A 24,558-nucleotide genomic window follows, 5' to 3' on the forward strand; every position below is an offset into this window, starting at 1 on the left:
TTTACCTTGAATTTAAATAAAATCTCTAAAAATAAGCTCCAAGTACAGTGACCCAGCATATCATTTTTTTGTGATGGATGGAGCCTTTTTGGGCCCACTATTGATGTAAGCATAGTGTGTCAGTTTCCTTCGAACCTACTTTTAGGGTTTAGATCGAGCCTTCTCTCAGATCTTTGCTGAATTATGGGCTTGCTCATGAACTTTTTTTTGCACCAATTCTCTGCTTTAGTCATCCAACCGGCAATAATGTTTTTTCTAATCTTTGTTAGAAACCATTTTTTTTTTGCCTCTTATAATTCTTCTTATGGCATTTGCATAAGTATTATAGTGTCCCCGTGGTTTCTCAACTTCTGTTTGAAATGCTTGAAAAGAGCACCTAAGATAGTGGTCAATTCTTCTTACGTTTATATTCTGGAATGTTGGAACACTTTGTTGCTCTCAGCATCTTCTTTCAGTCTTAATTAAACCTCATGCAGGTCAGATTCCCCATTTTATTTCTCTTGCTTGGGAGCAAGCTTTAAATATTTGTTTCGATCTCCATAGAAACCAAACGATTTCGGTTTCGGTTGGAAATTTATGTGGAAATCCTGTACAATTACGGAAACATATGCAAATGATAGAATTTAAAGATGAAACTTCAGAAAATGCTAGAGTAAGTACAAATACAATTAGAAACCATCACATAAGCAAAATATCCATCCATAATGGTTTAAAAACATTGAACACCTAGTGACATGCACTGTCGTGCATGTCTGATAATTTAGTACATACCAAATTTCATGTGTAATTCATAAAAATATTTATAGATAATATATGCACTGCATTTCGAATGCAAGTCACATAGATATAATTATGTATTACATACTAATATAGTATACCGCTATTACGCTTACGATTTTGGTTTATGCATTTCGGTTGTTTCGGTTTTGGTGTCGGTGGGGATGAAAATAAAAACATTTCGGTCACTTCATGTCGGTTTTGGTAGAAATTTTAAACATGCTTGGGAGATGTTACAATAAGCTCATGTTCGTCTATTTAGTTTCATTATTGTCTTCCTCTTCTCCTATGGTGTATATCTCATACTTCTCACCCCTTTCATTTTAGCGGCATGGTATTCTATGTAACTAACGAGATTTCCTCTATGTTGTTTTGCCTTTTATGTTCTCTTCGAGGAATCATTCTCTTATGCTCGTTTTAATGTCTTTGATTCTAGCCGGAGAATGCTGTTTTATACAGTGATCTTCCACGGATTGATCAGCATGCATTATTCCAACTCGGAAATGTGGTAAACAACATCAAAGAGAGTTACGAGAGCTTTCAATTTTACAAGATATTCCAGGTATTCTGTTTTCTTTATAACCTCTGTTTTCTATTATGCTATTAATTTTTTTTAATTGTGACCTTTCCAAGTTCACACCTATGAATTTCTGGTCATATTATTACTTAATTTAAAAATCCATGTTGAATTGGTGAGTTTGAAAAGTAATTATTCAACTGCTGCAAGCAATAAAATGTCGTTATTCATTTTCTCATGTTGTAAGGTGTTTTGTTACGAGGGATGCTTGAAGATACATAAATGCATGGGGAAAATTACTAAAAAAGGAAAAAAAATTATCTGTTTCTAAAATGAAATAAACAGACACAGTGCACACTGTTGGATACATTAGTTGCAGATGAACAGTCAACATTTCGAGGTTGATTAGGATCCTTTATACACTGGGGACGATTTAGCCAAAGAAAACCATATACACTCGAGAGTATTTGGTTTCAGAACGAAGCTAAAACTTATCCATACTCTTGTTTGGGTTTTTAAGTATTGTTGTTATCTCATAATGTGTCATCTTATGAACCTTTGTTCACGATATAGATTGTAGGTTCAATCTGACTTTAACAATCTCCAAAGTCCAAAAAGGAAAAAAAAGGATGAAGAGGTTTCTCTTTTCTTTCTCGAGATGAGATCATTAAGTGGGCCCATAAGTTCTGTCTTTGCTATATAATTGAGTGTTTTTTTTTACTAGGAAGTCTTTAAGTTGGGTTTTGAGAAGTCTCATTAGGGAGTAACTCATACGTGTCTTTCGGGCCTCTATAATCATAATATCAAATTTTAGTTTGGATTAAGAAAGTGAATTTGGCTACAATTCTTCTAAAATATGGGACAGTCATGCAGTTTTGAAGGGCCTGAACTCTACTATGTCTCTTGAAGTGATACAAGAAAAAATGATGGGACAGTCATGTGGGTTTATGATTTTCTCTCTCTCTCTGAGAATGACATAGAGAATGTTCCTTTACTTTTTGCACAGAAGGTTTTTTCATGCCATAATGAATGTCATTTAAAGTGTTCCTCTTTTGGTGATTAGTCAAGGAGGATCTGGTGCATAGAAGATGACTGTGCTGCTTCTGTGCGTTTAAGTTAATACTCAGTGCATGTGACCCATCTTACTCGTGTGGATGGTGCTCTTTGAGGATTGTGCCGCCCTATTCATTGATTCGTGAGTTGTCTTGTTCATGGATTGTTAGGTGTGCTATGTACTTTGGGGACTGCGGTGCCTTGTTACCTTGCTCGTGGTTCTATTATTTCTTGCCCTATCCACAAATTCCTTTGAGTGACTTGCTGCCCTAAATTATGGTCAAGGGTTTGATCGGTTGTTTACCCTATTTGTGAATCTGCATAATGAGTGAAAAAAAACCTAGTTTTTCACCATTGTGGTGATCCAGGTATGCAACATATATTTATCAAATTGAATGAGTCCGGTTATCTCCTATGGGTTCAATCAATGAGAGTATCTCTTGGTGCAAGGGAAAAGTTGAATTTTTTTACTTAAAATGGATTTAGTGGGCAAGTGGGTCTGATGGTAAATATGAAAGCAGCTTATAGAAAAGTACCCAATTATGACTTGATTATGGAACAGTATCAAGCAAGTTAGTCCCAATGTGATGTTTCTTGATACGACTAAAGAAGTATGGGAAATAATACACAAAACTTTCTCTTTCGATGAAAACACATCATGTGTGTATGAGCTAAAAAATTTACCAAAAAAGGAGAAAGTAAAAACCATTTGTACAAAGAAAATTAGTCCCACACCTACGACTAAGCTGAAAAAGAGCTTCTTAACTTCAAAACAGTAAGGGGACCAAAAAAAAGCAGCAAGGGGAACATTTGTTGCAAAACATATGGGTTCCTAAATTTAAGGAAAAATTAGAAAAAAAAGACTTCAAGAAACTTTTGCATAGGAAAGAAATGAGCCATCTCCACTTTCAAAGAAGATTATGTAACTTCTCATGAATGAGGAAATAGGAGGACATAGAGCTAAAAGTAAGGGTGGTGGTGGCGGCAGCTGTCACCTATGCCAAGACAAAATTATATAACTATCTGTGATCCAAAAGTATATTGGGGAGTTGCCATTTTCATTTCATGTTACTTCCAAAAGTATAGAGGGGATTTGCCTTCCATCTTTGCCTGGAAGGCAAATCCCCTCTATACTTTTTCCTGCAAATCTCTTGTTTTTTACTTCCCCTTGTATTTCTCTATGTTTGTTTTGTTCACTCTCTGCGTCTGGGCATGGTTTTAAATGTCAGTTTTGGTAAAAGCATTTCTGTCACCGTGAAAATGAAAACATGTCAGTTTCGGTCATAGATTTCGATGAAAATACTGTAAAATCATGGATGTTTATAAAAATGCGTGCAAATTATGGAATTTTAGGATGAAGCATGGAAATGCTAGAACAAGCACAGTTGCACACGTAGAAACCATCACATAAGGAATACAATGATCCACAATAGTTTAACAAGATCAAACACTTAATGACATGCGCAACATTGCGCGTGTCTGGAACCGTAAGTTCCATTCTAAACAGAAAACGTATACAAAAACGTATACATATTCTTCAAATAAACAGAAAATGTAAGAAAAATGCTGTTCTATTCATTAATTTCATAAAAAGTACAATATAATGAAGGAGTATAATATAATGATGGAAATTTCAAAGATATTTTAGAAAAATAAATAAAATCTTATATGTTAATAAACAGAAAAAGTAGGAAAAATGTTGCTCTATTTATTTTTTCATAAAAAGTACAATATAATGAAGGAGTAATATAATGATGGAAATTTTAAAGATTTTTAGCGAAAATAACTAATATATTAATTTTTGAAATGTAAAAAAACTGTAATTCCACTAAACTGTAAATCAAGCAAGAATAACTGACATAAAAAATAGAAGCTAAACATGCAAATATGATAAGTATTTTTAGACAGTTTTTCCCTATTTATAAAGCATTTTTAATAAAAATAAATAAAATAATTAATTTTTAAAATGAAAAATTGACTTTGTCAATCGATAGATCATGCAAGAAGTACTCACATATATTAAAATCGGAAGTTAGCATGCATATATGATTAGTTTTTATTCAAAAATATGCTTTTTCTCGATTTTCAAAAGCATAAATCCATGAAAAATGAAAATGCATGCTCTTATCCATGTGCAAATGAATCAAATTAACAATTACTTGATGCATTTTCACAATAATTAAAGAAACAAGAAAAAATAAAAAACAAGCACTTATGAAGCAAAAAACAATTAATGGGGGCGAGGCACTAGGGTTTTTATTAAAAGATTATGGGTTGTGCTTTCATATAAAAAAAGTTAAGAAGAAAGCACATTTGAAGCGAAAATATATAGGATTCACATTTTAAAAGAGACAATGATGAATCGGATTCGCCCAAAAAAAAAACAAGATTCGTGCGGGACACGGCTCCGACAAGAATTGAAGAAAGTAGTTTTTTTTCAACATAGAGGACACATCTAACCTTAGAATTGATTTTTTTCCATGATTTTCAAGACACATGAATGTTTTCTCACATTTCTCTTCTGATAGCATTCTCCCTTGTCTCCTACATTACCTTGTGAAGTTGTTTCCGTTGTCCTTCTAACATATCCCACGACCATCCCACATAGGTTTACACAAGGAGAGTAAATGAGGCATCAAATATGACTTAACAAACTAATCGGTCAGATTATGTGGCTACAAATCCTAGTTCTATTTCCCGTTGTCCCGATCTTCCAATTGCTATTCACAAAAGCAACCAATTTTATACTCATAATGTTGCTCAATTCGTTTCCTTTGATAATATTTCCTTTCTATAAGCATTTTTCATTGCTTCCCTCTTCTATCTCTGTAAGTTCTGTGAAGTTGACCTTTCTCATGATGATTGGAAAGGAGCTATGTATGAAGAGATGATTGCTCTCATACGAAACATTAAATGGGAGCTTACTAATTTACCAGCTAGAAAATATGTAGTTGTTTGTAGATGCGTTTATGTGGTTAAGTATTTCCCAATGGTAAGTTTGAGAGACTAGCCAGACTAGCTGCCAAAGGGTACACGCCAACCTTTGGCATTTACTATTTTGTGATTACCTCTTATTGCCAAACTTAATTCAGTTTGTGTGGTTATAACTTATAACCATTGCTGCTAATATGGATTGACCATTGGGGCATGTTGACGTTAAAATTGCTTTCTTAAATGGTGACCTGGAGGAAAAAGTGTTTATTGAGCAACCACCTGGATTTTTTTTGGGTTTAGGGGGGGGTTGGGTTCAAAAGGTTTTCAGATTGAAGAAAGCAGTTTTTTGTTGAAGTTGTTTCCTCAGCTTTGTTTAAAAAGTTAAGCATTATTGTCACTACATCTGAGTTTTGTAGGAGACATATATTGTGAGTGAATGTGATTGAGTACAGAGCAATGACTCACACTACAGAGTTCCTCTTGCACGAGCATGCTCGATCGGGCACCAGCTAAAATCTAACGCCTGAGATAGTTTTAATGTTTGAGTAGCCAACAAAAATTGATAGTTACAGCCAAGCAGCAATTCATATAGCAAGCAACTCTGTATTTCACGAGAGGTCTAAACATATTGAAATAGATTGTCACTTTATTCTAGAAAAAGTCTTGAATAAACAGATATCTACTCCATATGTGGAGTCTAAAGATCAGTTATGAGACATCTTTACCAAAGCACTTGGTCATGATTATATTCACAGAATTTGTGGCAAGTTGAGCATTTGATTTATTTATGCTTTATCTTGAGGAATAATGTTGAAGTTTATTTTCTTCATGTATATATATCGTAAGTGTTAATATAAGGGTAGATTATTCTTTCTCCCTTTATTTGACTTTGGATATGGATGGAACTTGCGCAATCTCTCATCATTGATTTTAATCCATACTAAAATAGAAAAGTTGTGAGGTCGGAATGCTTACTCTTTCCTTACCCCACAAATTATTCTCCTCTCCTCTCTTTTCTGCATCTCCAATTCACTTCTTTTACTTTTTGTTTTTGTAAAAAAATTTAAATTTTAATCATTTAGGTTTTCATTTTTTCCAATAAAAATCCAAGTTGAACAAAATGAAATTTATACTTTTGACTGAGCAACTTTGGGAAGTTTTAGACTTTGTGGAGGCCTGATATTGACTTGTAGGGTTGTTGAGTAGTATTTAAAGTATATTATTAGAAAATTTATACTATTTTGTAGTTATAACAGTTTTGTTTGATTCTATGATCAGATTTTATCAAATTATTTATGATGTTTTCTTCCGAATTCTCTATAATTCTGTGATTGTTCTTGATTTTCAATGCATTAATTCTGCAGACACCAGTTTTCCTATATTTGCTATTATGGATGTCCATGTGCAATTTTATTCTAATGTCGTTTTACCTATTTCAGACCATACAACGCTTTGCCATTGTAGATCTATCAAATTTCTATTTTGATGTTGCTAAAGACCGGCTTTATGTTGGGTATGTGTTTCTTAATTCTTTAGCATCTATTTATTCAATCAATTCCCTATGTGCATTTTTTTCTAATCTAGTGAAACTTTATAAATCAAGGTTTAATAAGCAGGACTTGTATTGGGTATTTATTGTGATCAAATGAGAAATCGGGATTTCGGAGTTAATTATTTTGAGTTCCTTGAAACCGACTGTAGTATGTTATGTGGGATCAACTAAGGTATCTTGTTACCTTTAAAAAAAAAAAAGGTATCTTGTTGTGCACTGGGTCTGATGCAAAGTTTTAGAGTCATCACTTTTCCGATTGAGAAAGCCAGGACCATTTTTAAGGGTAGTTTCTTTTGACACTGTTGTGATCATTCCAGGCAACGAAATTTCATTTAAGTAGTGTATGCTTCGTATTAAAGTAATATATTGCACATGATGGCATCCTAGATTTTTTGAAGAAGAAATATTTTTTTTCTATTTAGTTATATTATACCAGTATATGTTACATAAGTATATTTATATGAATTGCATGTGGAATATGGTGTATGTATCATATATAAATATTAATGAAATGAAATGTGGTGTGTATTGAATTATCTGACATGCGTGACACTGCTTGTTTCTAGGTGTTTGATGTTGTTATGGGTGCTTTTTCTTGCTTGTGTGAAGAGGTTTTCAGTGTGTATTTGTGCTTTTTTAGCATTTGGGTCTGGATACCCACAAGATTTAGATTTGGATTTCTCACATTTAGTCATTTACAGTTGAAATTTGGAACTAGATCGGATCCTTCGATTTCCAAATCAGCTACAACAATGAAAAAAAATCTGATTTTCAAATCTTTTCTGTGAGACATTATATAGAAATCCATCTTTATGGCAATTACCTTCACCCTCGCTGCTCCTCGACCTTGCGGCAGCAACAACAAGTCGTCCCTCCCTCGTACAACATGAGCATGAGGATGATTGATGTATTTTGTATCCAAAACTCAAATCCAAATCCAAATACAAAAAGCGTGGCCTTACTGAAGTTTCATCTTAAAGTTTTATCATTTGCATGTTTTTCTATATATTTCATGATTTTATAGAATTTTTACTAAAATTTTCATCCGAAATTGACTTGTTTTTGTTTCTGTTACGACTGAAACATTTATCGAAACTCAAAGCTGAAACCTTAGTTGCAGATGAGTTATCAGTTCTATGGGATAGCCTACTAAGAAACTTGTTCTCTATACACCAAGCTCAAGTCATTCAGAGTTCTTCTCTGCTTAGTTGCCAACTAATGCGATTTAATATTTATTTGATTTTATTTCATGAAAAAGTTTTTCTGTAATGTTACTTTAGGCCTAGATTTGGGGGATTTCCACATCACTTACCCATTTTCCCGTTTACCTCGTTGCCCATGGTCCATTTACCCATTCCTCAAGACCTATGATCTATGGACAGGGACTCGTGTGTAGTGTCAACACAGATATGAGGTGTCCGACATGGTACCACTAAAAATCAGGAAGCAGAGACATGCCCGTGGGCTTACATGCATATAAAATCACTGAATACTAATCATAATATGGAACAAGATAAATCTGATATTCATTTAACAAACATAAATCTAAGGAATAAGCAACTATGTTCTATGGACAGGGACTTGCTTAGAGTTGTTGGTTAATGATTTCTCCCCGTGGAGACTCTCAACTTTGCACCAAATCCCAGTTGGAGTCTCTTTGCTGATTATGTTGTAAATGACATCATGCTAAACACAAGCAGATCATGCAAACCGCCTTCCCATCCAACTCTTCTCAATCGTCTTCACTCGTCTTTTTCGTTTTCTTGTCTTTACCTAATAAGATCTTCAATAGACCTTACTGAACCAAGAGATCTCACTTTTGTTTGCCACGTGCTGAAGTGACCTGTCCCAGTGAATTTCTCCACCTTATTCTTGACTCACGTCATTGATGCAATCGCTCTTATACCATTTTGTAGAAGACCGAGAAATACCTTCTCAAATAAGGATCAAACACGTGCAGTAAACAACAAGAAGAGATGCATGAAACGCAATTACAGAAAACAAGAACATATGATTTACGTGTTTCAACCGTCTGCCAAAGTCCACGGGAGAAGAGTTTCACTATTTTGGTTTAGGGTTACAAAATTCTCCTTTCCTTTCAGCCAAGAAAAAAAATTCAAAGAAAACGCACGTTTTGAAAGGGGCGTGCTGACCCTGCATCCAGCGAGCTGACCACGCACCTCGACCCGTACGTGCATCGCACAAATAATCTGCCAGTGCATTGTATCACTACCAGAATACAATACATCTGCATAACACTTACCATCACCTATTTGGCGATGGATTCATATCCAAACTCACTATCAAATCACCTAATGTCCGTCACCAAATACCCTTTGATTTTACCATGGAACACCTCGAAAGAATCTTCTCTCTATCACTAAATTTGCCTCTTGACCACATGAAGAAAAGCTCCACTGCCTTATTTAGAAACTCCTACAATATCAAAGCACTTGAGGGTGCCTAAACCTTGCTCGTTGATCTGCAACGAAGGAATGGATGGTTCAGAGATTCTTCTTCCTCCCTATGAATAATGCCTACTAACCAGAACTTTTTCCTTTTTTGAATGGTACCTACTAACCAAAACTTATTCACATTGTTCTGAAAATTCCTCTTTTTAATTTTTTTTTGCTATGTTTTGGTTGCTATTTGTTTTATGAACAGCTCATCTTTTCCTTCTTTTTTGTTTTACTTATGCTGGGACTTGTTTATTCTATTCCAAAGTCTTCATAAATAAATTTCTATACTTTAAATAATGTGCGATATCTATTCCATGGTGCTTGTGTATCCTTTTCCTTCATTTGCTTACTACTTAAGTCATCCTCACCTTCAGATCTCATTTTAATCTATGTCCACTGGCTTTTCTTAAGACTTTGGGTTCTGCAATTCTTCTTTCTGTGAGAGAAAATTTTTCTACAGAGTTCCCTTTGCTTTTAGCCTACATTGAATTTTCTTAGATGAATTTTATTTAGCATGAAATCAGAACATAGGTGGTGCTGGAAACATCTTAAAAATGCTTTCTTCTCTTTCTTTCTTAACAAATTGGCTGATGATTCAGGGGGACGTCAAGTTTTACGAGGAGAAGTTGTCAAACTGTTCTTGCAGCACATCTTCTGTCCATTGTTAGGGTAATTGCTCCTACGATGCCTCATTTGGCTGAGGATGTATGGCAGAACCTTCCATTTGAGCATGCCATCGAAGATGGTTCTGTTGCCAAATTTATTTTTGAGTCCGGGTGGCCAAATGTGGAGGAAAGATGGCTTGCATTTCCATCTGAAAATGTTGATTTTTGGGAAAAACTTCTAGAGGTATCACCTACCCCTTCCTCCGCTTTTCCCTAAAATGATGAGTTTCTCTTGGTGTTTCCTTTTTTATGTCTAGTGAATTATCATATGAAGAACCACCAGGTCTGCCCATTTCTTTATAATCTGGTCTGGTCCAGCACTCACATGGCACTTTGTGCTGATTGGTTCCATTGATCTTGTGGACCATCACTAGGTTGCACATTGTCTCATGATCGGATGATCCTAAGCAGTTGACCACAATCTTCATGAAAGTCATAGAAGGCATCTTAAAGCGTATAAAAAAATATTCCTTTTTGTTAAAGCTGTTAATCAACATCTTAGGTTCATCCAGTCACAGTCGAAAAAGAGGCGGTGGGCCGGAGTTGTGGTGGTCCACTTGGTCAGCAGAGCTTATCACCATAGAGTGCCACACGTATTGTGTGCCAGAGCAGTTTACCAAAAATAGAAATCAGATAGTTCTTGCTCGCATTTCACTTGTCTGATTTAAACATAGAATTCTATTTCCAATTACAAATCGTGGGTAGTCATATTATTTTTTGTTTTGTTTTTGACCATGTGTTCACTCCAATAGATTACCTACAATTCATAACCAACTTGTAAATCAATTTATTTTTTCTACATTGACAGACAACTTTTTAATCATCGTTTTTTCGGTTGAAGATAATATGCATATTTTGCATTGTGCGAACTGCGAAGAAGAAAAGTAGAATGAATACATTATAATGTGAGTTTCTTTGGGATGTGGATCTCAATTCCGCCTTTCTTGCAGAAATATGTGATTGGCATAAACCAGCAATCTCCTTCAAGTTAGGGGGAAGTTCTCATCCATCTATGGCTTTGAATATACCAGCCATTATCATAAGGGAAATGATTTCAGCACAGCTATGTTTTGATCATGCGCTCATGTATCTTGTCTTTTAGCATTTAATGGTCACGTAAGTGCCTTTGGGAACTGTAAAAACCCTTTTACAGGTCTTTAATTACTAAAAGACAAGAAACATGAGCGTCTTGTATCAAAATATGTTTGTGTTGAGATCATTTCCCTATCATAATTCGCAAAGATTAGGATTATGAACAAAAAGAGCAGTATCTTTTTAATATTATTCAGAAGGTCATCTATGATTGAACGATTCTAAGCCCTTTGATCAACACCTCTTGAAAGGCATAGAAAAGACATCTTATAGAGTATAAAAAGATACATATTTGATAAATCTGTCGATCAACAGCATAGGATCATCCATTCACAGTCGTACAGGAAGCAGTGGTTGTCCATTTTTTCAGCGGAGCTGATTACCATAAAGTGCTACGTGTATGGTGAGCCAGACCCCTTTACCAGAAAAATGGTTAACCATGAGGTTCTTGCTAGCATGGAGCTTGGTTAATTTACCTTACTGTTCTGTTACCAATTAAGAATCGTGGGTACTCGTATTATTTTTTTGGTATTGACCATGTTTTCATTCCAATAAGCTACCTACAATTCACAACCAATTCTTGTTGCATCTGGGAAACAATTTTGTTCTAACTTAATTCTTTCTTGGACCAGTTGAGGACAGAGGTGAACAGAGTCCTAGAGACTGCTCGCACGGGAAAGTTGATAGGCTCCAGTTTAGAGGCAAAGGTTTATCTCCACACTACCGATATTAGCGTGGCCTCCAGGTTACGAGAAATGTGTGCTGCCAGCAATGATGCGGACGCGTTGCACCGTATATTTATAACATCTCAGGTAAAACTAGATCTGCCTTGTCATGGACATTGTTTCTGCTGAAAAATTATATTTTTTTAATTCGGAATTTATCTAGGAACCCTGGCCGACACTTTATATTTTATTTATATGATAAACTTGTACAAAGAGTTGGACATAGCACCTTACCTCCAGATCCATAAAACTAATTCAATGAGAAAAATTATATTCTGGTCATGTATTCAAATGTGAACTGTTAATGGTTCTGTGTTCAATTGTTGACTTACAGGTTGAAATTCTTTCTTCTCTGAAGAACGAAATAACTGCAAACGTTCCATACAGTGGAAATTTTGTTCAAGGGCAAAGCGCAACATGGATTGGTATTTCTCGTGCCGATGGTACAAAATGTGAGCGATGCTGGAATTACACCCCCCAAGTTGGTTCATTCGCTGAGCACCCTACTCTCTGTGGCCGCTGTTATGATGTCGTCGGTTTCCAACCACTCCCTGCCGTTGCTGCAGGGGTCAGCTAGGACAAAAGGAAGAAACCCAATTTTGTTTTTACAGGTCCTAATAGTCTGATATGTTCATCATATGTGTTTCTCTAAGTTTTTCATGTTTATCATTTGGAAATAATGTGGGAGCTCTGTTGGTTATTTATCATAAAAATTGATGGTGTATATTACCACCCACCAGAGCTCTGTTGGTTATTTATCATAAAACAATGATGGTGTATATTACCACCCACCACATCAAGCATTGTCATTCTCTGTGCAAACATGGGAGATGCATACAGATCTGTTGAGATTATATAGATAGAATAGAATTTGTTAATTTAGTTTTTTTATGTGAATTCTTGTGATCTTTCTCAATTCCAAATACATCTGGCAATTGTTGTGTCTATGACACTTATTTTCAGCAGAACTTATTACAGATTGTATAAACAGATTACACTGCCTCTTGCTTACTGAAAGCTGCCAGTAAGTTGACTTTGAACACAAAATGTCCAGTACTGACATCCTTGATGAGTTACTGTGATCAAATATGTAACTGATTTTGAGCAATTTTCAGTCAAATATGTTCATGCCATAATTCATGTTATATTATTCTAAGGAGAACACTTTGAAAACAGGAATGGTTTTCATGAGAAATTGTATAAACACGTAAAGGTGGTACGAGAGAAGTACCACCCTTGATATTTGATCCAACAGCAGCTCCTCAAAAAGTGAGTTGATTTTTTTTTTTTTTTTTGAATGGTACAGAAAGTGAGCTGTTGTTGGATCAAATATCAAGGATGGGATGATGGGTGCGTGTTGTTGGATCAAATATCAAGGATGGGATGATGGGTGCGTGTTTATACAGCCCCTTATCATATAATTTTTCGGGTTTTCATATTCATAATGATGGGCAAAAAGACAAAAATACCCTTATGTATAGGACTGATTTTTTTAAAAATGGTATCATTTTTTAGCTTACTCTAGCATTGTATTGCCGGAAAGACACCAGTCAGCATTGGTGGCACCTGGCTATTGAAGATCACTAGTCATTCTTTTGAAAATTTACTCTTAAAATACTGGTGTTTTGAACATTTTGATGGAAGCCAAATTCCCATGATAAATGTAGTGCTCTTTTTTGTCTTCTTGCACAGGTGTCAACATTACGTTGTCCCCTTCTTCTAAGGGAAACATGTTTTCATTTTCATAGCAGCTCCCTTGTGATAATAAGGGATTTGCTAGGCAATTTCGCGGAAATGCATTAGCTAAGACGAATTAAATGAATAAGACAAAAACTTCTAAATTGTGAGCATGTGTGGCTGTTCACCTGTGTAAAAAGTCAGCTGCAAAATGGCTACCCAGCCAATAGACCAAATATTTTGTCGGAAGAATGAATTTTCTAGAATTTGCTGGCATTGTATGGTGCTACGGACCTAAGTCGGGGCCTACCTAGGTATGGGACTAGGTGGGCCCAACCTGGTATGGGACATGGTCGTTAGGTGCCTAACATTTTTGCCAAAAAATCTCCATTAGCTGATGGAAAATGCATCAGTCTAGGCCCTTAAGAACTCATACCAGGCTGGGTCCCACCTCCCTTAAACCTGTCTCATATCAGGCTGGGTCCCACCTCCACTTAAGACTGTAGCATATGAAAGGGGTTTATAAGATGAATATTCTATATTTTGTAAGCATATTAGGAAAGGGAAATGATATATTTGCCCCTTTTTCCTTACTTGGGACAGCCCCTCTACTTGAAAAACCCTGCTCAATCTTGGGTAGGGTTTTAGTTTGAAAAACCCGGCTCAATCTTCTTTGATAAGACAGGAAAACGGTGTTTTGCCGCGAAAAGCAAAACCCTAGAAAATAAGAACAAACGCAGCATCAGCGTTCGTTTGGGGTTTTGATGATGGAAGAACAGAAGCGGATTCTGGAAACTGTGTTTGGGGAATCATCCGAAGACAGCGATGATGAAAATCAATTCTCTGATTTTATCCACGTGGGTTTCTTTGGCATTATTTTTTTTTTTTTTCATTTTTTCTCGTCATACAATTTTCATCTCTATTAAGCAAAATCTCTTGTTTAAATTACCACAGACGCAGAGCGAGAAAAACCCTAATTGGGAACGGGTGAAAGAGATCAATGGATTATGGTTGTGCCCTAATTTCCTTTCTCCGGATCAACAATCTTCATTGCTTTCTTCGATCAAACGTGGTAACAGTTTTTTTGTTTCTCTCTCTGAATTTTATTTTATCTGATCATATTAATTGATTGAATTTTATTTTATATGATCATATTCAACTTCCTCCTAAGGAATGATTTTTGTTTCATTGATGTCAAAATAACTTTGTTGCATGGATTCATCTTGTAAAACAACAAATTAATCCAAAATCTTAAGATATTAGGTTAGGGATACCCATGTTGGACGCGTCTCGGATTCCCGTACTTCAAGATTCACGACGGCACTTCTAGGATGATTTTGTATAGAAATAAAACATGATATTTACTTAGCATATTAAAATTTTCAATATATTACTTTTTATAATTAAAATTTGTGAATTGATTAAAATATTTTGGTAAATCGACGAATCTTCCTTTTTGAGGTTTGCCGAATCCGACGCTCGATACCCGTGTTGGATTCCAATACCCGTACCCGTACTATGCAACATAGCAAAATAAATTATCTCTGCAATACATATAGGTTAACTCAAGGAAAAGATAAGATCCACAAACAAGCCCAACATGATAAACAAATGCCAACTAAAAGGTCCTAATCTAGACTGTTGTGTAGGATAAGATGAGTAACAACCCCAACCAACTTTACTTCCTTCTTTAACAAGGAATTCTAATTTCACACAGATACCCAACTGTCAAATATCAGCCCAATTATAACATTCCCCTCTCCCTGGGGTCAACCTTGTCATGGTTGAAATTCAGGAAATCGTTCTTGCATGGAATACCAATAATGGCACATGAGCCCACTGTACCAGCACCATCATCGTCCATCTTGCATAAGTACAGCACCGATTCTAGTTTCGGATGCATCGTAGTCCATGACACAGGTCTTTGAGAAATTTGGGAGTGCGAGCACTGGAGTAGTAACCATGGCGTGTTTCAACGATTGGAAGGCCTGCTCAGCTAAAGCACCCAGCTCAAATGAATCCTTTTTAAGGAGAGCAACAAAGGCAAAAGAAACAGATCCTCAAAGATAAATAGGAGAAAATTCAAAAGAAGTGAGGGTGTTGCTGTTGTTCGTGTAGCGTCTCAGGGGAGAAAATTCTCCTACACTAATTTCAATTAGGTCAAAAAGAAAAAAGAAAAAAGAAGAGAACCTCTTTACGTCACAACGGTTGCCCCCCTATGTACTTAAACCCTAAAAATTGCCCAAGTCCTTGAACCACTTCTAATCTCAGCCCTAAAATCCTTCTTAAATGACTAACATAGCTAAAGCTAACTTAATGGGAAGCTCACTCTCCCAGAAGCTTGCTTTGGAAGCTAAGTTCTTCTTGATTCTTAAATTTAGGGGAAGCACGCTTTCAAGTTTCTACATGCTTCCTATATGTTTCCTCTTAATCAAGAGTCAAGAGTACACTTTAAAACTCAACATTAAATCTGCGTGAATGAAACTATAATCCCCTAAACTTGTTCTTCTTTTCTTTCTTTTTTTGAAAGGCGAACACCTAGCTGAAACTTGTTTTTCTAACCAGTTGTGAAGGCCCCGAAACTTGTTATTCTTTTTTTGAAAGGAAAACACACTTGTTTTTCTAAGCAGTTGTGAAGTCTTCTTTACTTCTTGTAATCCTTACCTGCATTAACCCTTCCTAGCCTGCTAGGCTGCTACAACCCTACTCTTTTTTCTAAACTCTTCTTGTTTGCTTCCATTCCAGTAAGGCTTATTACATGTTTTATGTTGACTTTCAATGATGATTTCCATATGTTTCCTCCTTACTTTCTTTAGAGCTTTTTCCTTCTTGCATTTTCTATTTTTTTAAAGCTCTCGCGTCCCACTTCTGATTCCAACATCGTGCCTTATACTCCATCTAAGCTGTAAAATTCGTTTCATTCGCCATTTCATTTTGGCGACCGGAACGGAACATTTCGTTCGGATTTCTCTCGAAACTTTTCGTTCCGTTACGATGAGGGGAAATTATTGTTTTAATTGTTAAAAATATGAAAAATTTTCAAAAAAATCAGAAATTGTTAGAGAAATATAAGAAACATATAAGTGAACCAAATATGTAAAAGATCCTACATTTATTGAAAGGAAAATCACAATATGTTTCTATTTAACCTTTAGTTTTAGTCTTATCCTCATCAATTGTACTATGGAAAAATCCCACATATTTTGCTTTATGATTTGTGCTTGCAGAGGGATGGTTCACTGAAGCTTCTCATAATCAGGTACACGTAAGGTTCCTGTATTATTCGGAAACTTTCTATGCATTCTGTCAAGATCCCTGCATTTTTAGAAATAAAGTTTTCTCGTAACCATCTTTGATTCACTGTCAATATTCTTAAAGTGAGATTCTTGTAATGGTGACTGTGAAACAACCAATTACTCCAAAAGCTTAAGCTGTTGGAGAAGGCGTTATTTAATCTTTTTTACTTTAACACTCCCCCTCACGTGTGGCCCCTCTTTCTTTTGGTTGGCCTATATGTGACACATGTTGCCCCACTTTTGGGTTGACCATTGCATGTGGATTTTTTTTTTACAGCAAGGAAGTTTGAACTCGGGACCTTTGCTCTGATACCAAGTGAAAGTACCAGTTACTCCAAAAGCTTAAGCTGTTGGAGAAGGTGTTATTTAATCTTTTATACTTTAATAGTGACAATAATTTTTCTTTATAAATAACATTAATAACGGTTACAGTTGATAATAACATGGTTTTTCTTTTGATACTCACCATTGGATATTTAAGAATGTTCGGTAGAGGCATGTTGTACTCTAAGATCTAGGTTTTGGGTACTACATGGGAAAACATGCCACGTTTTTATGTGGCTAGAACTCAATAGACTGAAACATTGCTCTATAGTCTATAGTGTCTAACCTTATCACTGAATACACATCAACAGTCTGCTTCCTCCCAATAAATGCATTCTCAAATAGGGAAGATTTTTTTTTGCTACTGATATCCACACGACCATGTTTTGATAATGGCGCAAACTCACTTTTTTTTTTTTAGATTCTGGTTGGTCGCTGAGAGCGTTTTTGGAATTGCAATAGCCTTTTACAGCTGGTCTTAGAACATATAAAGCAAAGTGAACTGGTTAGAACATTGAAAACAAAGTTGACTGTTTAGCACATATAAAAACAACTTGAGTTCGCTCCTTTATCAAAACATGATCGTGTGGATATCAGTCCCCTATTTTTTATGATTATAAATTACCATTTTTTTGTTCTGTTGTCAAGCACCACATATTTATCATGCTTTTATTGCTCTGATGGATGAGCAACGAATTGTTTTTGCACAGTTAGATGATTCTGCAGAGTTTGGCACACTTATACTTAGTAGGAGTCATGCTCGATAGATGCACCCTCTTAAGAGTCTTGTAATTGTTATACTTATAAATTCTTCTACTGAAGGCTATGCGATTTAGAGATCTTCCAATCTGGGCAATTGAACTTGCTGGCTTTATCCGGGAGGTAGTGTGTCCTAGTGAGTTCTTTTCTGAGTTACGTGAGGATTCAACAACTTCTGACCAAGTTCAGGAGGAAGAATGTCCATTGCCATCAGACTTGTTGTGGAGAGAGCCACTGTTTGATCAACTAATTGTAAACGTGTACCAACCAGGTGAGGTGCGAGCATCACTTTTTCTACGATCATGGATTTGATGGTTGGCATGATTGAAGGCCTCGCTTTTCTTTTCGAATGGCCTATTTTTAGAGGAATGCGAACCCAGTAGGGTGTAACCTCATTTTTATATAATGAGGCAGGCATACTGTGGCATGGTTGATCCAGACCTTTCCATTTTAAAGGCTTCGCTTTGGATTTCCTGTGGCCGAAAAATATGCAAATCATGTAGTCCTAATTCCTAACATCCAATAATCCGTACTTTTTGTCATTGAATTTGAACCGTTGTCTATATATAGTTTTTGACCGTCCATGTGCAACGACTAAAGGTACCCACTATTGGGTGTTAGTATTGAATGATTTTCATGATTTTTTGGCCATAGGAGACCTAAAGTAGGGCCTATCATGTGCATGGTTGAGATCAATTAAAGGTGGGATCCACTATGCCATAGTTGGAATGCCTTATTGTATGAAAATGAGGGTGTGGCCTACTGAAGCACTCCTTTATAAGTTGAATAGGTATGTGCTTGCTATGCTACCATTCCGAACTGCTTATTTTCTTCTTGCCTGATTTGTCTTCTCTTATGGCTATTGCTTTTTTATTGACTTTATGTTTGTATATCTTCTCGAAGTACTTTCGATCTTTCTTGATTTTTGTTATCTTTCTTGAACTCATTATCCTTTTACTATAGTGCTTGTGAAATGGGCATAGCTTAGTCTCGTTGTTGTTTTTGAGAAAGTAAAGGTTTATCAAAAAAATAAAAAGGATGAAGAAATTACAGATGGAGTTGAGGTTGTCCCAAACAATAATCCCTGCCAACCTCCACGGGTCTGGAAAAATTACTCTTGGCCTCGATATAAAAGTGGAACAATCACCCTCCATATAAAACTCCTTTCAAAATCTGTGGTCAAAAGCTTAAGCCCGGTCAAGCGAACACACACATCCGCTTCAGATATTCTTTGAACAATAGAAATTCTTTTTTTTTATTGGGGACAATACAATAGCAATTCTTATAGCATAAGTTGGTTCAAGGGCTGTAAGTTAAATTCACAACTCACAAACTTGATAAAATAAAAGCCTAAGAAAATCACAACAGCCTGCTGTGACTTTTCAGAACTCTGAGAATTTAGTTTTTTTTTTCCTTTTGAATGGCGAACTCTGAGCATTTACTTTGCTCCTTTAATTTCCAGAAAATCAGTTGGTCACTGGTCTTACACATATTTACAATGTACAACTCCGACCTTTGAGCTTTTGGCCCTAACTGATTCCCTAAAGAGTACTCACCTCTGAAACTTAGATGAACTTGAAACGTTAGGTCTCTGAGAATTTCGTGAACGACAACCCTATAATTCCAGGATCTCTGAGCATTTAGTTAGCTCCTTTAATTTCCAGAAAATCAGTTGGTCAATTGTCTTCCCCATATTCACAACATACAACTCCAGCCCTTGATCTTTTTGTTCCAAGTGATTCCCTAAAGAGTACTAACCTCTGAAACTTAGAAGAACTTGTAACCTCGGGTCTATGAGAATTTCAGGTGCAACAACCCTATAATTCCAGGGAGTCAAGAGATGAGTTCAGTTCACTGAAATTTTAGTGAAAGAATTGGTTGTAGTTGTGTAACTCTGTGATCAAGAACTGAAAGCTCCGCAGGAATAGCGACACAGAAGTGTTTCGGTTGCTCAAATCCTTAATAAATGAAACCATATATCTTGAAGAAACTCTATCACACAAACGCAGTAAAATGGGCAAACTGAAGAGGTTGCAAGAGAAATTTAAAACCATGTTCCCAACTAAAACTCTCTAAAACCTTATCTAACCTCTAAATACTCCTGCTCCTCTTTTGTTGGAGTTATAGCAGTTTTGGGAATCTGGCAATCCAAATGGTTGTACATAATAAATACAGTTGTACTTAATAAGGGAATTGTATTTTTGGTCAGGGAATCTGTGGTCATGTTGACCTCATGCGCTTTGATGATGGGATTGCAATTATCTCCCTAGAATCTGCATGTGTCATGCACTTTTTGCGGGTGAAAAGAGAAGAATGCAGTGATGAAAATGTAGAAGAAGAGAAAGATGGTTCCATTACGAAGATCCCGGTTCTCCTTTCCCCAGGATCGCTGGTTCTCATGTCAGGGGAAGCTCGCTATCTTTGGAAGCATGAGATAAACCGCAAACCAGGTTTTCAGGTGTGGGAAGGTCAAGAAATCCAACAAAAGAAAAGAACCTCTGTCACACTACGAAAGCTCTGCCAACCCAAATAAGCATTTCTTCACAAGTAATTGTCCTACATTACATACCAACTTCCACTTTTATGCCTCTCTTTCAAACATATAAACTATATGTCTACCCATTAGAAGATCTGTCTGGATTGTTTTGGCTGAGCTAATTTCGAATTGTGGCGATAGGGCACTTGCTATTGTGAACAGTGGACAGTCCAGTGATAAAAATATAAAACTGAAGCTCCAAACCAAGCAGTAATGGATCTATTTGAGAGGCAACCAGATGAGCTTTTGGTTGAAATGGGTATGATGAAGAATTTAGAATTCTGTTAAATGGTGCTGTTACTGTTTTCGAAATAATTTTTTTCTTTCGGTAAATTTTGAGATCAACACCATTGTTCTATTTGTTGATGCTTTCTTTCTCAAATCTTGAGGTTGCAGGTTCAATTTTGTATGCAATATTAGATTCTATGTAAATTTGTTTATACCCACTGTTGTGTGTGATATTAGATTCTATTTAAATTACAGTATGTGGAACTCAACTTAGAGGGGTTATATGGTGGATGCCATGCTATTCTGTAGAAAAATATGAGGTATTGAGTACAAGTTGCAAGTGAAGGCTACTTGTTCAACGAATCCAAACCATTTATCTAATAGCCATTTTAATGGATGGGCCATGTACCAAAATTCTATCATATCTGCCGATTCTAACCTATCAATATTTGGCCTTTAGATGGACAGTTAGGATGTATTCATCAAGAAAGCCTCGACAGATGCAAGGCTTAGGATCGTCCAGAGGGAGAAATTTGATGTACGTCCTAGAAGGATCTTTGAATAATGTAGGCCCCACCCATATCTATTCTCGCAACCAGTACTGTCTTGTTCTTCTCTTTGTACACTTAAGAGGAACCCTTAGTGGGGCCAACTATGAATGGTTTAGATCTTTCAAGGTAGACACCATAAAAATTGTATTTAAAAAAAAAAAACATTTTGGCTCATAGGCTTTGCCCCAAAAATCATCTCTCTAGGATGATCTTGTAAGCCCAAGGGTTTCTGTGGGTTCAATCAATCACCATGTTTTGATGATTAACAAACACAAATTGATTAGTGTTTTATGGACTAATGAGTTGTCTTGAGTGTTGTGCTATAGACAGGGTTTCACAGGTTGACATGTAGTAGCACATCACCACACATGACCTATGCTTGAGGATGAACCAAACACAAGTCAAAGGAGCTGGAACAAGCATAATTCATCATGCCTTGAAGGTACAACCAAAGAGAAGTTCCATCTCAACTGTCTCAAGCATTTGAAGAATCAAATGAAGATCAATGAAGGCCAAAGTTGAGGATCAACATGCTTAAAGGACAAAGAAGCTTGAACACATTGGTGACATCATCCCACAAGAGAAGACCATGAAGAATGGAAGATGTCAAGCAATCAATCTCAAGTTGAAGATCCCAAAGGCAAGCTATGCATTAATGTAAGATCAAGTAATGACTAGCACAAGTCATTCAAGGGAGTGTTCAAAATGGTAGAATGCATTCCTCTCTCTCTCTCTTGGATTTATTCTTGGTCAAGGCATACTCAAACTAACCCAAAATGTTTTTAAAATAGGACCAAAGACCATAGCCCAATGCCCTAAGATTCAATCATGGAAAAATAAGTTTTCAAAATAGGGCTGGTCGACCGAGGCAACGCGGGCGACCGCGGGATGGATACTGGAACTCCAGTATCTACCCGTTAAGAGTGGGTCGGTCGACCGAGGCTACCCCGGTCTACCGTGGATGAGCTCCTAAAAATTTTGGAGCCATCCAAAAAGGTCTTGGTGGTCGACCGCCCTAGGCTCGGCCGACCGCGGATAGGATTTGGACAAAAAAATAAAAAAGTCCAGAAAGCCATTGGTGGGCGACTGCGGAACCCCCGGTCGACCGCGGCGCTTTTAAATTTCAAAATAAAAAAGAGCGTCCGATGAGGGCGGGCGACCACGACACCCCGGTCGACCGTCTGGCAAAGTAGCCGTTGGGGCTTGCGCGACTTGTTTTTCTTGGACTGTTTATTACGGTTTTGCCCCCCCAATGGTCATATCTTTGCTTGGGCTATTTATATCCTATCCTTGACCTTCTAAACAACCTTTTGCAAGATTATTTCATATTTTTTAGAGCTTAAACTTTAAAATCTAAGGTTTCTCTCTCCAATCCTTACTTGTGCCTTGATTTTGAATAAACCTTTTTTAGATTGGAATTAGGCTATACTTGTAATCTTTCTTGAGAGAGTCATTTTGTGCTACAATTTGTAATCAAGCCTACAAAGAGGCTAAATCTTAGTTCTTCTTCTTCTTCTATCAATCATTGTAACGCGGGAGGGCGCTGTAATTAAAACACTCGAAAGATTTGTAAGGAGCCTTGGAGCAGGGCGTTGTGTGTGCTTTAAATAGTGGATAACCTCAAGTACGACCTTGAGAAGAGTGGACGTAGGCCTTGGGTTTGAAAGCCGAACCACTTAAAATCTTGATGTTCATCTCTCTTTTGGTACACACCTCTCTCTCTCTCTCTTGTTATTTTTGTTGTGATATCTTTACTTGAGTAGGATTAGAATATAACCTATCTTGGATATTTGTTGATTTGCTAATTTGGTTCCTTCTCTAATTAATTAAGTATTTGAAACTAAAGCTAGGTCTTGAAATCAGTATTCAGTCCATCATCACCACTAATACAACTTGATTTATTGGACCATTTTATCTTGGGCGCTGATATCCCCCCGACGGCTGGCTAACATTTTCCCACCATTTGACCGGTCGCTCTCTCTCTCTCTCTCTCCACACACACACAACAAGAACAGTTGGTGGGCCGCTCTCTCTCTCTCTCTCTCTCTCTCTCTCTCCACACACACACAACAAGAACAGTTGGTGGGCCCAACAGAAACCGTTGGTGGAATTGTGGGTCCATCTTTGAACAACGTAGGCCCCGCCCATACCACACCATAGGATAATCCAAACCGTCCATTTGATGGGCCATAAACGTAAATAGGTTGTGTCACAAAATATTATTTCCATAGGTTGATCCTAGCCCTCCGATCTAAATAGAAACTACATTTTATGCAACCTCTATAGATTGTAGGGTTGTGATCATCCTACGGAAATATTTTTGGGGAACAAACTATTTACATTGTGGCCCATCAAATGGACGGCTCGGATCATCCTGTGATCTGGACAGTACACTTCATTTTCAAAAATATGGGTGGGGCCTAAATTGGTACGAACCACACCATAGGATGACCCAAACCATGGACGGCTTGGATCATCCTATGTTGTGGACGGTACGCTTCAATTTGAAAAATATCGGTGGGGCCTACGATTGGGAGTGTACGACCAACTCCATAGGATTATCCAAACCATGGACGGCTTGGATCATCCTATGCTGTGGACGGGCCTTAATGTTACTGTATGACCACAGGATGATCCAAACCATTTATTTGATGGGCCAACCCTTTTGGGGGCACAACCCATTTACGTTATGGCCCATCAAATGACGGCTTGGATCATCCTATGGGTCTGGACGGTACACTTCATTTTCAAAAATATGGGTGGGGCCTAAATTGGGCCTTAATGTTACTGTACGAACCACACCAAACCATGGACGGCTTGGATTATCCTATGTTGTGGACGGTACGCTTCAATTTGAAAAAATATCGGTGGGGCATTAATGTTACTGTAAGACCAACTCCATAGAATGATCCAAACCATTCATTTGATGGGCCACAATGTAAATAGGATGTGCCCCAAAAATCATGGGCCAGACCTCTTTACGTTGGGCAGGTTTGGGCCCGGAAAAATGGGCAGGTTTGAATCTTCGAACCAGGTTGGCCAACGTGCTTTTTTAAAAAAATAATACACTTTTTATGGTGCCCACCTTCCTTTTTCTAAGATCTAAGCCATTCATTGTTTGGCCCCACCAAGGGTTTGCCTTTGTGCTTAAAGAGGACTAGAGGAGAGAGGGAAAGAGAGACTAATCAACACTTGCTAGGCCTCACCAAAGGTTCAGGTTGAGAAAGATAGAGACTAATCAACAAATTAATGCCCTATGGCAGTCAGTGTTGATGACTCAGCCCTTTTTGAGATTGTGGCAACTGATTGCCATCCCCAATCCGATTATTGGACCTAAAATTGCATGTTTTGGGTCCAATAACCAGATTGGGCGATTGCTGGCAATCGGCTGTCATAATCCCAAATGAATAGGG

At 37.0% G+C, this 24,558-nt stretch overlaps 2 protein-coding genes across 5 annotated transcripts in view; both read left to right on the forward strand.

Annotated features, from left to right (window-relative positions):
* The window catches only part of OVA2 (tRNA synthetase class I (I, L, M and V) family protein), a 40,020-nt gene extending 27,301 nt beyond the window's left edge, over window positions 1-12,719 (forward strand). For all 4 annotated transcript variants that reach the window (XM_077384598.1, XM_077384599.1, XM_077384600.1 and 1 more), the window contains exons 18-22: window positions 1,214-1,339; window positions 6,721-6,794; window positions 9,892-10,141; window positions 11,682-11,861; window positions 12,109-12,719. In XM_077384598.1, coding sequence (XP_077240713.1) covers window positions 1,214-1,339; window positions 6,721-6,794; window positions 9,892-10,141; window positions 11,682-11,861; window positions 12,109-12,351 — 873 coding nt within the window. In that variant the 3' untranslated portion in view covers window positions 12,352-12,719. The remainder of the gene's footprint in view (window positions 1-1,213; window positions 1,340-6,720; window positions 6,795-9,891; window positions 10,142-11,681; window positions 11,862-12,108) is intronic.
* Window positions 12,720-14,019: 1,300 nt separating this feature from the next.
* On the forward strand, window positions 14,020-20,848 carry LOC143881506 (2-oxoglutarate (2OG) and Fe(II)-dependent oxygenase superfamily protein). Its single transcript, XM_077384603.1, has 5 exons — window positions 14,020-14,308; window positions 14,406-14,523; window positions 16,679-16,710; window positions 17,894-18,106; window positions 20,040-20,848. The coding sequence occupies exons 1-5, from the start codon at window positions 14,216-14,218 to the stop codon at window positions 20,361-20,363; spliced, it is 780 nt and encodes a 259-aa protein (XP_077240718.1). The 5' UTR covers window positions 14,020-14,215; the 3' UTR covers window positions 20,364-20,848.
* Window positions 20,849-24,558: the final 3,710 nt, after the last annotated feature.

The sequence above is a fragment of the Tasmannia lanceolata genome, unplaced genomic scaffold (genome assembly GCF_043159265.1).
Source record: "Tasmannia lanceolata isolate RefF3 unplaced genomic scaffold, GAP_Taslan_0.1 ptg000007l, whole genome shotgun sequence".
NCBI lineage: Eukaryota > Viridiplantae > Streptophyta > Magnoliopsida > Canellales > Winteraceae > Tasmannia > Tasmannia lanceolata.